The sequence below is a fragment of the Phoenix dactylifera genome, chromosome 3 (assembly GCF_009389715.1).
Source record: "Phoenix dactylifera cultivar Barhee BC4 chromosome 3, palm_55x_up_171113_PBpolish2nd_filt_p, whole genome shotgun sequence".
NCBI classification, from domain to species: domain Eukaryota; kingdom Viridiplantae; phylum Streptophyta; class Magnoliopsida; order Arecales; family Arecaceae; genus Phoenix; species Phoenix dactylifera.
The window spans coordinates 11,853,672-11,866,275 of NC_052394.1; the positions used below are offsets into that span (position 1 = coordinate 11,853,672).

At 37.7% G+C, this 12,604-nt stretch overlaps 1 protein-coding gene across 3 annotated transcripts; it reads right to left on the minus strand.

Annotated features, from left to right (window-relative positions):
* Positions 1-601: 601 nt before the first annotated feature.
* LOC103698705 (kinesin-like protein KIN-14H) lies at positions 602-11,369 on the minus strand. Of its 3 annotated transcripts, none has more exons than XM_008780747.3 (17): positions 10,992-11,369; positions 10,632-10,904; positions 10,407-10,551; positions 10,161-10,270; positions 9,965-10,084; positions 9,691-9,894; positions 5,547-5,756; positions 5,393-5,467; positions 5,069-5,215; positions 4,858-4,999; positions 4,647-4,756; positions 3,920-4,081; positions 3,607-3,815; positions 1,563-1,644; positions 1,372-1,476; positions 1,182-1,286; positions 602-1,062 (listed from the first exon to the last, which is right to left on the minus strand). In XM_008780747.3, the coding sequence occupies exons 1-17, from the start codon at positions 11,058-11,060 to the stop codon at positions 883-885; spliced, it is 2,448 nt and encodes an 815-aa protein (XP_008778969.2). In that variant the 5' UTR covers positions 11,061-11,369; the 3' UTR covers positions 602-882. The 3 variants fall into 3 exon arrangements, with proteins under 3 accessions (XP_008778969.2, XP_017696445.2, XP_017696446.2); XM_017840956.3 differs by having other exon boundaries at positions 10,632-10,692; positions 10,987-11,369; XM_017840957.3 differs by having other exon boundaries at positions 10,632-10,692; positions 10,992-11,065.
* Positions 11,370-12,604: the final 1,235 nt, after the last annotated feature.

Sequence of the window (12,604 nt, forward strand, 5' to 3'; positions counted from 1 at the left end):
ATAAAATAACATCTCCCACTACAATGCAATTAAGAACAAAGGCCCTGTAAGCGAAGCTCCTAATAGCAGTAAATAACAAACAAAAAAAACTCATTCACTAGCTCTCCCACTTTGCCATACATCTAGAGTTGGTGTTTGGCTTGAGGATTGAAAGACAAGAAAGAAGAGTAGCCACAGAATATTCCAGGCAGCCAAGATACTACTTCAACTTCCACCGGTGGCCAATTTAAATACACTGTAAAGAAGCACGGCAAGTATGAAGATATGATACATGTTCTTCACTGCAGATAGCCCATACAATATGAATGACATAATTATCTGCATATCATTTTCTTAATATTGTAAATCAATTACTTAACGTATCATGCATGATAAGAATTTCCATGCAAATGCACTGCTGATTCTGAAAACCCCACAGTGTCATAGGATTGCTATGTAGAATGCACCAGATGATCTTTTGCAGTCAACAGCTTATTGACCAGACTCATCAGTTTAATCATTCCCCATGTAGCATTATAGAACATCAGTCTGGAAATGCCTAAATAGCAAGACCAAAGAAGTGAGAGAGTGAGAGAGAGAGAGAGAGCGAGAGAAGCAGTTCATCCTCAACAGGTATTCCAGCTGAACTGATTGTGTAAATTGTTCATGTAGGTAATTGATTCAATTATAACAGACAATGAGTTAAAAGGAATTACTGATACAAATATTACCACAATCAACATACTGCCTTGTGCAAATTCAATTCACAACACAACATTGATTTCATTTCCTTGGTGCTGGTTACAGAAGACTATGTTAGAAGCCTAATAGTCATTAAATATGCCACGGCAGCTACAGCGACAAGCATATGGTGCTGGAGGATGCAAGTATTTGCCATGCTGCTCAACCATAGCTTAAGCGTGAGTCTGACGAACGCATCTGGGTCTGGCGACGGGGAATCCCAATCTCGCAAGAATTAACCCTTGCAGCAAAACGAAGGGAACAGATTGACTCCCCAACAGACGACGACTCTGGGGCGATGTTGACAAACATTAACGTTTTAGAGTCTCCACCAAGGCAAGGCTAATACAGAATTTGAGATTAGATTAGTTGCAGTTGAAGTCATTGAACAATTAAATCATCTTAGTTAAAGATCTAATCATCCCAAAGCAGAATTATAACCAGGGGAAATGATATTTTACCTGCAGAAGATATGTCAGCTTGGAGTTCCTGAAAGGCACATGATCCTCTTTCTTTGCAATAGCAAATATTACATCACTCAAAGCTGATAAACTTTTATTAATTGCCTGCAGTAACAGAGGGAAAGAAATAGCATATTAAACATACACTGGGAAACAACTTAGCTATGGTTAAAAGTTCAAGATTGTCTACCTGTGTTTCTTTGAGGCGGTCTCCAGTGGAGCCACTTTTAGCAAGGCGCTCACTTCCAGCCAGATCAATTAAATTCAACACTCCTTGAACCTGTTGTTCTGTGCTCTGGAGATATGTGACCATGAATCAGCATCAGCAAATATAGACAGGTATTACTAACTAAACCAGTCAAATTAGTAACACCAGCCCACCTCATTAACTCCAGATATCCTTAATGTGAACACGAAGTGACTTCTTGAGGATTGTTCATTCATTTGTGTCTTACCCACAGACCTGGAACATCAATTTAACACAACCATCCAGGATTCAGCTCATATTTTCACTTCATAAACAACATATGGAAGTAGGAATCGATCAAATATTCTGCTGAGAGAAAGCAGCTGGATGTATAATGTATGCAGGTAATAGATATGCTTAAATTGTCGTATTGTCATTTCAAAATATTGTCAAATTCAACAGGACAATGAATTTACTTCGCCATGTAAGTTGATGTCTTCTTGAAGCAGTAGTTAGTTAACTTGCACAAACATATCCATTGAATTCACAAATTCACTAACAAGTACATCAATATTCACTTGTAGCTCCATGGGGAAGGAGACTGGATGGAACTGGCTTGTCTAAAACAAAAGGAAGAAGACATAAGCATTCGAAAAATTGATGCATTAGCATGTAAGATATATTTCAGCTCAGAAAGAAATTACAACTTTGATTTGGTCAACTCGTGTACTAATGCCAACCCTATAACGTTTGCTGACTATGTTTTCCACAATTTTCTGACGCCTATATCTGAATTGAATGGTAAGAGCAGAACGGATGGGTCTCAAGCAAGATTCGCCGTTTCGGTATCAAACCCTATACCGGTGCACATTAGCATATTGTCGGTACGGTATGGTACGTAATTTTTTTGGCATACCGAGTGTCGGTACGTCATCGGTGCCGGTAACGGTTTCAAACTGGGACTGGTATGGTTTGTCCGGTACCGTCTGGTTCAGTACGGTATGGTATACCATGGTCTCAAGGCTGTCTAAAAAAAAGGTGCTGAAATAAAAACTGAGAGATGATTTGGGGTTTAGTATGAGAACAAATATAGTATACGTGGCACATTGATAGCTGGGCTTGATAAAAACTCTCCAAAGAGCTTTTCTTAACAAAGCTATAGTTTCATACACATAAGCATAAGATGTATGGTTTTCAATGAGATACTCGTTTATAAGAAAGTTGTTGGTCCACTAGTTTTATGTGTTAACAATGCCCACGTTTGAAATATTTAGTAATATAATTAGCTGAAGAGAACTTTATTGGCAGTCGAAGCGCAACAAATTATTCCACAACTTCATAACTCAGATTCAATAATGATCTAAAAAGTGACCGTACAAGCAATATCGAGAATCCAGGAGAAATATGCCATCTAAAAATAAACTAGAACTTTTGCCACCACCAGTCCAAAAGGACTTGTGCATACGTTTTCTTAAGAATATAAGTTTCATTTAACAATGTCTTTGGCATGGTCCTTGAGAACCCAAATATTTGATCCTGTAGTTTTGGGTCAAGGATTATATTTCTTACATCTAAGCTACCAAGTAATGCCTTTTTGTGATGTGGGTGCAATATGTCATTTACAATTTTTGCTTGACATCTATTTATATCAAAACTTGAATGATCAGACATTACGAACTCTACATAGGATCACGATTCAACCCAGACATTTCCTCTACCTAGAAATCAAGTTACAGATATATCAAGCACAAGGCTAAACATTGAAAGTGTAACATCCAGCTGAAGCCACACATACCCTACCATAAAAATAAAAGTGAACAGTATAAGATGTGGCACAGTGGTTAACACATCCATCCTGAATGTTTATTTTATAATGGCATTACACACATAATGAGCTTTTATTTTATTCTACTTCAACAGACTACAGGTATAGAAGAAATAATTTACCTCCAGAACAACTTTTCGAATAACACAAGTTTTTTTGTTATTGATGTCAACAAAGACCTTGTCCACCCCCAGTAAGCACATTATAAAAGATTGAGTTAGTTTACACCTTAAGGCACAACATTGGTTACAAGAAAGGGAAAATGTTACCCATACATAGAAAAAAATGATTAGAAGTAAAATTTTAAAACAATAAGATGAACCAGTTCAAAAAAATAATGTTACAGATGATAATGTATCAATATCTCAAAAGCACCCTGAAAAACGACCAGATCAATGTTCAAAAAGATTTACCTACTCTGTGCAGCTTGCTGTAGGAGAAAAGAAACCTCCTTAAGACTGCAAACATCTACAACAGTAAGGTCAGAAACTTGCGTGTTGCCATTTGAATCATGTTTGATTGCATATTGTTTGCTAAGAGCAGCATTTGCATCCAAGCTGCCAGGGCGGCTCAGTGATAATAAATCGCGAATAGTTTCGTTATAAATTTCAAGCATTGAAGCCTGCAAATCATGGGAGCAAAACATTGTAATCAAAACAAACCAAGAAAACATTATTGTGAACATAAAACAATTACAAGAGCAAGAGCAAACACAAAAAACTCAACCTGCATTTTGTATTTCCATCCCTGACATTGCAGAGATTGGCTGGTCTGGAATATTTGCTCTAGAGATCGGGGTATGAGCCCTTTCTGCTCGGAAGGTTGTGGCTTGCCCATCATGGTATAAGTTTTACCAGAACCTGTTTGCCCATAAGCGAATATGCATACCTGCAACAGCGGCCAGTTGATTTTCTTAAATTAACATGCCATCATCAGAAAAAATCACATCAGAATGTCTAAATATGGCACATTTTCCAAGAATATAATAAAATGACTTGTATAGATGCTGCATATTAGATATACAATACAAGAATAGCATTAAAACCATCACTAATCGATCAAAGGATAAGAGAATTAGTAGAACTAGCCAGACAACAGTAGGATCCAACTGAAACCTAGATTAGTATACAACAGGAACATTAAGAAAAAAAACAAAAGGTGGAATTGTTTATACAATTCTTAGAGTTCTGAAACAACCATTAACAGTGATTTCAGGACATATAATATCTGATTTGCAAACATTCTAAAACTAGCAATCCACTGCCAATTCAACCAGAACATACTTTTTCACTTTCCAACAATTCCACCTATTAACAAATGGTTACTTTATATATCAATTCATAAAATGTAATTCAATAAAACAGCAAAACACAATACAAGTCGTATATAAATTACAAATAAGAGCAAGCATGATTATATAGAAAACAATTTAAATCACATTACCAAACCGCACCTTATAGCCATCTAGTGCACTCTGTACCAGTTGCGATATTTCTACAAATACATCTTCTTGTGAAGCTTCATGATTGAATACCTTATCAAAAGTGAAGGAATACTTTTGAGCTGTTGAAAATGGAATTATATGATGCAATTAGTACCAATTGTCCACAATAGACAGGAACAGGAAACAATGGTTCAAGAGAAGCATTGGAAAGCCCTCCTACCATGATGCATCAAGTCAATGCCCCGCCCAAGAGATTCAACCGATGTTGGATAAGAAACAACTGGCCCCTCTATGCCACTAGAATCGCTATCAGGTAGAATAGGGCGTACTCTACAAAACACTCGGATATTTCCCTTCAGCTCCTACAGAAAGACGAAGATTTAACACCAAATCTTTGGCACAAATTATGATACAGTAAATAAAATAAGTACCAGTATGGTATTATGCAGCTTTTTACGCAATTTTTCAGCTTCCAAAATTTGAAACTCCGCATCTGCAAGGCGTTCTTGCAAATCTTTTACAGTTTTCTTCTGCTGTTCGTATTCCGTCGTTGTCTCAATGGCTGTTAAATCAGCCCTCTAGAAAAATAAACAAATATGTTAAAAACTGACTGCAGTAGCTAAATAATATCTTAAAAAAAATCTTACATTTCTTACTTCCAAGAACAATTAAGTTTTCCTAAGGCATGCAACAAGAATATCAAATATTGCTATTAAGTCAGATATTACCATTTTTAAAACTCAGCTATTACTGACCTTCAACTTTTCATTTGCTGCAGCAAGCTGATGCTGCAACATTTGTATCTGCTCCCTTTGTGAAGAGCATGTCTCCTGCATATATAATTTAAAGCATAAAGTCATACTAGCAAATATATAATTTAAAAAATAAATAAGAAAATGGGAAACAAACCTCAAGGGTGTTAGCCTTTATCCTTATGGTTTCCATATCCTGTGAGGACTTCCCAGTTCTTTCTTTATAGTTTGCAACTTCAACACTTAAACTCTGAACTTGCACTAATGTATGATCACGTTCATCTCTTACTTGCTGCAATTCACATCTAAGGCAACCTACTTCCTTCTTTAACTCTTCTTTCTGTTTAATAGCTTCTTGCTGAGATGACTGGAAGGACAACCAACATTTAAAATAAAATAGAGGGCCCGAGTGACATGACTGTAATATAAAGGTAATGACAGCATTGACATTATTCAATAAAAAGAGCGGCAGTAAAGAACTCATGTGAAAACAAAATGAAGAGCATCTTATCGTTCCCTAAATGTCAAACTCAGCTGAAGGTTTACATCCTTCCAGAAATTTTGGTAGAATGCAAATTAAACAATGTATTTTGCAAAAAATGCACCATTCAGTAAATACAAGGAGCAAGGTATGAACTAGTATAATAAAAATAAAAAAGACCCTCTTAATTTTAACTTAAACTTGTTATTCTGACAGAGGAGTGAGAATAGATCATCCTAAACTTGACCAGAAGTCATTGGAAAACTAAGATTGTTATTCAAACCAATATAAACTAGAGAAAAAGCTATGAAAGACCGAATGATCGCAACAATTAGAGAGACATTTATATTTAAAATAATCAAGCAGAAAATTCATGCAATCCATACCCATACCAAAGATATTATACTTCCTTTTCTTCATTGAAAATTAGTAGCATTAAGAAAAGGTTACCAATGAATTCCAAATTGATACACTTGGTAAAATATATATAAGCCTTGAAACACAAGGACTTCGTAAGTCAAGCATTTATAAATGCTAGATACTTCTCTCTAGCAGTATAAAATGTATTTATAAATTTCCTACACAATCATATTGCTTTGTGAACTTTTAGATTTTGACACTTCAGCAAACTTCACTCATCATTATTAACAGCATGAACTCAAGATAAAGTCTATAGTTAAAAGACCACACTGAATAGACCATGAATTCCAACTATAACAACAAGGTTAGCCGACATGGGAATCCTTTCACAAAGCTGACTCCAAATGCTTGGGACAAGGCTTCATGTTATGGTTGTGGATATGCGAAATGAGAAATATTTCAATAAGGTATTGCTTGATATCAACTAATTCTCAATGAGATTGTTGACATCTAAACCAAGAAATGAAACAGACTCTAAACAAGGCTTATAAGTTTAGTTCTATCTATAGTGCTTCACCATTTATTTCTATTTATAGGCATATGCACCACAAAAAATGACTTTTTAATAGCATTTGCAAAATGTCCTGTTAGCCACAAAAGGCTTCAAGTTGTATGACCATATTGCATAACTTCATTCCTATATGAGTCAAATTTATCCATTGATATTGCTAAGGTCGCAAGTGGGTAGCACTGGGTCAAAAACCAGGTTGATCCAAAACAAACCATATCCAGCTTCGGGTCTGACAGTTATACCTACAACAACTCTGTTTACTTGGATAGGTATCAGGTGATCAAAGTTAGATATATATTTTGGATTAGGATGGAATTTGATCCATGTCTAAGAGAGTTGGACTTGCCCATTTGAACAAAACTCTTCAAGATTAACCAAATCAGGCACAATTCTGATACATCCATAACCAAAACATTTTAAAGTAGTGATCTTAATCAACACCTATTCCCAACCATGGCTAAATGGGAACAAGTGAGTACAAGTTCATGTTGGGTGTGAATTGGAGTCAAGTCTGGGTGACCCACCTGCAACCCCGACATATTCTCCCATTTGACCTTGTCCATCAAAGCTTACCACTTTTCTATCTAAATCATCAACATTTACTTCTTAAGCTCAATCTCCAACTTGCTGCAAACAATAGGTGACCTATGCAGGTGTTCAAAATATCTCCTAAATTTTCATTCGTGTGTGCTAAGGACCTATCCTAAATTTTCTAGGATAGGCCTTGATGGTTCCATTCATATGGTGCTAAGGACATTTATTCTAAGCACTTAAGCTATGGCATAGATGACTTATTAACATTGCAATGATATCAAGCAGCAGAAATCCTCGACGATCAAGCCATACACAGGCAGTGTAGGTAGCCACCTAGCATCCAACCATTTTTCTCAAAAGCACCATATGAATGGAACCATCAAGGCCTATCCTAGAAATTTGGGGGCACCTTTGCCTTCTTTCCTCAGTCAATCTGTATTTTGATCACCCACTTTTATTATAAAGCTTTTTGAAAAATTTCTCAAAAGTTCTATATAAAATATCTAAGAGAATTTCCTCTGCTCTCATAACTATTGGCAAAAATCTTATTCCTGCTGCTCACAAGACACAGCATCCATTTCTAGCATTATCCCTTTGGTTTGCAAAACCCCAATTTAGCATCATAGTCTCACTACTTGAAAGCGGTTCTTCTGTTTAGAAATAAAATGTTCCAAATATTCCTAGAAATTCTTGCTCCCATTGGAACATTTGTATCTATATGCATCAGGATTCTAATTTATCTCTTGATTCGAGAAATAAGAGTATCAAACCATATCTTCTAACTCTTTTATAAATTCAATAAATGTCGGTTGATCGTATATTTCATTATAGTTTATCCATAAGAAGTGATCCAACTTTTTTCATCAAGTTCGGGTGACCAAAGATCTTCAGCGACCAATCCAGTAGAACAACTCAAAAGATAAAGAAGTGCCGTTAATTTCTTCATGCTCATTCCAAGTTCAAAGTACCATTTGTACAAAAAAGGATCCCCTTCCTTACATGATTTCTTCTTCATAAGTGATGATAATATTGCAACCCTAAATCCTCTTCCTTAGTATAGGCCTCATTCTTTCCTATTGATGTATCTTCACAAGTATCAAACATGCAGCAACTGGATGAAAGAAAAGGCACTAAATTTTTTCAACCTTGCCTTAGTTCTAAGAATTATTTTTCTTCAATCACTTCAATCTTCTTTATGGTAAATTCAGGACATGGAAAGTGATCATGCAATAGTATATTCTTTTCGTCATTCTTATTGAGGCCTTATTTTCATTTCTACTACCATCAAAATTGGACATTTTGTTTTATTTAGAATGAATTTCGGACCCAAACTTATCATACATTTAAATTTTAAGGCTTCCCTTTATCATGATTATTCCCATAAACAATCTTACCGAAATATCATAAAAACTCATATAACATAATTTCCAAAATAAATGAAACCTAGATAGGGGACATGGTGTGCGAAGTGTTCCAAAAATTCACTACAATGACACCCTTTAGAAACTCCAACCAGTAACCGAACCACAAAAATAGAAAAGTTGATTGATATTGGGTCTTTGTAAATTTAATGATGAGCCAATTAGATGTGTAAGATGGGTGGCAGAAACAGATTATTGTATGGAGGGTTTTAACTCCAAGTTTCAGGAATTAAACTAGTTCAAATGTGATATTCAGATACCACATAAGGTATGATAGTTGTAAGTACAAGATGAACCAGTCACACTATGAACCTCCATTTGAGAGCATAATAACCAAAAAAGACTTCAGTGTGCAAGAATGACATCTAAAGACTGACCATTAGCAGATTAGGCTTGTTTCCAAATTACAGCACCTCTGTATTTAATGGATCTGGAATTGCAGATCCTAAAGATGAACTGCTGGACACCTAAACAATTATCCTAACGATGAACTGCTGGACACCTAAACAATTATAGTAAGGAGAAGCAAAGGCATATAGCTATTGCACAACATGGACAGCATTGAATTAAAAGGATAATCTAATGTTATACTGCATGGAGTACAAAAGTAAACAGTAAACTCGATTAAGAAATAATATTGTCATACGAAAACAAGTTATCTTCTAGCTATATCAGATTAAGACTGTCTATCCTATTCAAAAAAAGAACCCGTGGAAAGATTCTTTCATCCAATATCACTAGAAGGTGCTTCTAAATATATTTATCCTTTGGTTTCACTCAGGAACAATTAAGCACTACATAGAACTGATTTTTGCAATAGTAGTTATAAAATAAAGGAAAGCCAAATGTTTGCAAGTACTAGCCAAGATAACATCGCTCGCTCATGTGGCCATTAATTCATAATTAAAAGCCAAACAAATTGGGGATAGCTCACCCTAGAAGCATCCAATTGAATCTTAAGAGAGTTAGTGTGATCCCTTAAACCAGTCAAGGTTTCCATCATCGCATTCTTCTCCTTCTGCAACTTTGAGATAGTCTCACCATTTTTCAAAGCATCAGCTTGAAGATTGCTATTGTACTGCTGCAAGCTAGTATTGTATTCCTGCAACCTCTTGTTGGTTTCTTGGATCATTTTCAGCTGAAATAATATAAGAAAGCAAGGTTAATAGGGGTCCTTAAAATCTCTGTCTACAAGCAAACACCCTTACCTGATCGCTGAAACGTCTTGCCTCTTGATTGACCTTTTCCAGCTCTTCGGACAATGTTGCCCGCAAATTTTCAACTGCAATCCTTGCCTCTCTTTCCGTCTCATAAGATTTAACAAAGGCCTGTCCTTTTTCAAATCTGCCGTCAGAAACATGCCAAACAATTAACAGAAAAACTGGAAATTTTCAAAAGAACTACCAATTTGTCAGCTTCCTCCTTTCTGAAGCTTTCCAGCAAAGATGCATGCTGCCTCTGAAGGTCCTGGATAATTGTATTTAATTCTTCAACCTTGGCCTTCATCTGGGCCTCTACAGAAGATAAAAACCGACCAAATAAATGCTACAAACACCTAGTTCTTCAAACTTCTTATCAAAAAAGATTTCTTTTAACAGCCAATCAATGAACAATTAGCAGTCCGAATTAAAAGGCATAAGTGACATTTACCAATCTCTGCATGCCTTTTCTCTTCAGAATCCAACATACTTCTGAGTTTCTCCTGCTCGGCCAAATACCCATCTTCAAGCTCCATGAACCATCTGATACAAGTCCTGAGTTTCTTTATGTACTCTATCATCTGCTCGCTCTTTCCCTATAATATAAATAAAATTCCCACAAAATCAGTTAAAATGGGCAAAAATTCAACAAAATGGGAAATTTCAGACCAGTTACCTTGTAATCATTCTTGTTCTTCCCCTTCATCTTCTCACCCAAAAGCCTCTCCACATCCTCCCTAGATGTGAACTCAACCCCACTGCCACTGCTCCCACCGTCAGAGCTCGGAGCGGCGCCGGCCCCATGATCACCATGCCCACCAGGATTCGGACCAGCATTGACAGTCGACAGCACCTGCCGCGCACGCGGGTTGGTTGCCGGGCACACCATCCTCCCTACTCCAATCTTCCTTCGCTTGTCCACAGGCGCCTCATCTAAATTCTCCTTCTTCTGCAAGAACCGAACCAGTGATCAATCCAAAACCCTAGAAGCCAAAACCCTACCCCTAGGAGAATGATAGTAGAGGGCAAACCTTACATTTGAGGGGCTTGGAGTGGGGTCGAAGACCGGGGTGGGAGGGGGCCTGTTCTGGTTCCGGGAGGACATGGATTTAAGAGGAGATTAGGGTGATAGGGTTAGGGTTTTGAGGTGGGAGGTGGAGCTTTCAATTTGGGTGAGGGGATGGGGCCGTGGAGTGAAGCCGAAGGCAAGCTGAGGGAGTCTTAGCCGTCGCTTTGACGGCCAGAAAGAAGAGAAAGGCGAAAGATGAAGAGGACAAGAAGGATGAATTCGATCAAAAAAAAAATCACTTTTTTTTTCCTTCGATCTATCTTCCTCGCTCGTGGGATTGGGAATTGGGGTTTGAGTTTTCGGAGGGACGTCTCTTTTGTTTATTTTTTGATCGCGATTTCGATTTCGAATGATGGGGAGACGGCGGTTCGAAAGTTTTTGAATTTGGGAGCGTGCCGGGGTTGGGCTGTGTGACGAAAACGCCCCTAGGTTACGAGTTAATTTACTAAGGAGGACTTTTTCTTTATTTACTGTACGGATCGACGCTACAGATGGGATGGAGAAATCGCACTCTTCTACGCTGCGGTTGGTTTTTTTTTTTCGAAATGAAAAGATACAATAAAGAGTATTGTCCTGTATATCGGCTTGTGATTGGATGGGTTCCAACATGAATAAAAATAATGAAACCTATAATATTACTAAGGTCCTGTTTAGAAGAGCTGTTGGAAGTAGAGTTGTCTGAAGTAGAGTGTTTATAAAAAATTGTTGTTTACTATTTGGTAGCTACATTTCTAAAATGTTGTGGCACTTTAACATGTGTTTGGTAAACAAACTGCAAAAATACTTTTGTGTAACAAAATAACCATAAATAGTATTATACAACAGAGTATAATAAAATATAATATATATTGTTGCTGGAAATTGGATCCGGGGGCGACCGTCGGCTGAGAGGGGAGGAGCTCCGCTGCTGGAACAGTAGGTAGTGGCGCGTCAGCTGGTGGCGTCCTCCTGAAGAGTCCTGCAAGAAGCCGGTGGCCGGGATCTCCGGCGCCGGCCCTCCAATGCTTAAGTCAGAGGGGGGCTAGTATATGAGTGGAGTAAAAGAGGAGAATGTTTGTTCTTGTGTGTCTGTCCCCTTTCTTTTTTTTCCCCAAGTTTCCTTTTATAAAAGGATATTATGTTACCTGAGAGGTGATAGGGCAAATTGTCTTTTTCGTGATAATTGGGCATGATCATGCTCATTAATGGCGTTGTGGAGAATAAGACCGGATCAGACCGGAGTCAGCGAATTGTCATGGTTGATTGGACCTGTTGGAGTGGTTGAACCGCCGGCCGTGGCGGGCATGGGGTTCGTAGACAACAAGTGTATTAATTGCTGAGTGAACCGGTGATCAGGGAGAGCCATACGCTTTGATGGTATAGTGATCCGGAGATCATCTTGAGCCGTGTTCATTAATGGTCGAGTGTATTGGAGGCCCGCAGGGGTCGCACGCATTAATGATAGGGCGTGCCGAAGGCCGACGGAGGTCACGTGCCTTAATGGCTTGACGGCGGTAGCAGAGTACGGTGGAGTTGGGTATCCAGTTGTCAGATCCTCTCTAAGGGATTAGGCTGGGGTCGAATATTTGGACAAGGCACTT

Excerpts from the sequence above, each read along its gene's own strand:
- LOC103698705 (XM_008780747.3), bottom strand. The coding sequence starts at position 11,060 with ATGTCCTCCCGGAACCAGAACAGGCCCCCTCCCACCCCGGTCTTCGAC. Across the intron at positions 9,895-9,964 it reads CAAGACGTTTCAGCGATCAG|CTGAAAATGATCCAAGAAAC; the intron begins GTAAGGGTGTTT and ends ATATTATTTCAG. Across the intron at positions 4,082-4,646 it reads GTGCACTAGATGGCTATAAG|GTATGCATATTCGCTTATGG; the intron begins GTGCGGTTTGGT and ends CCGCTGTTGCAG.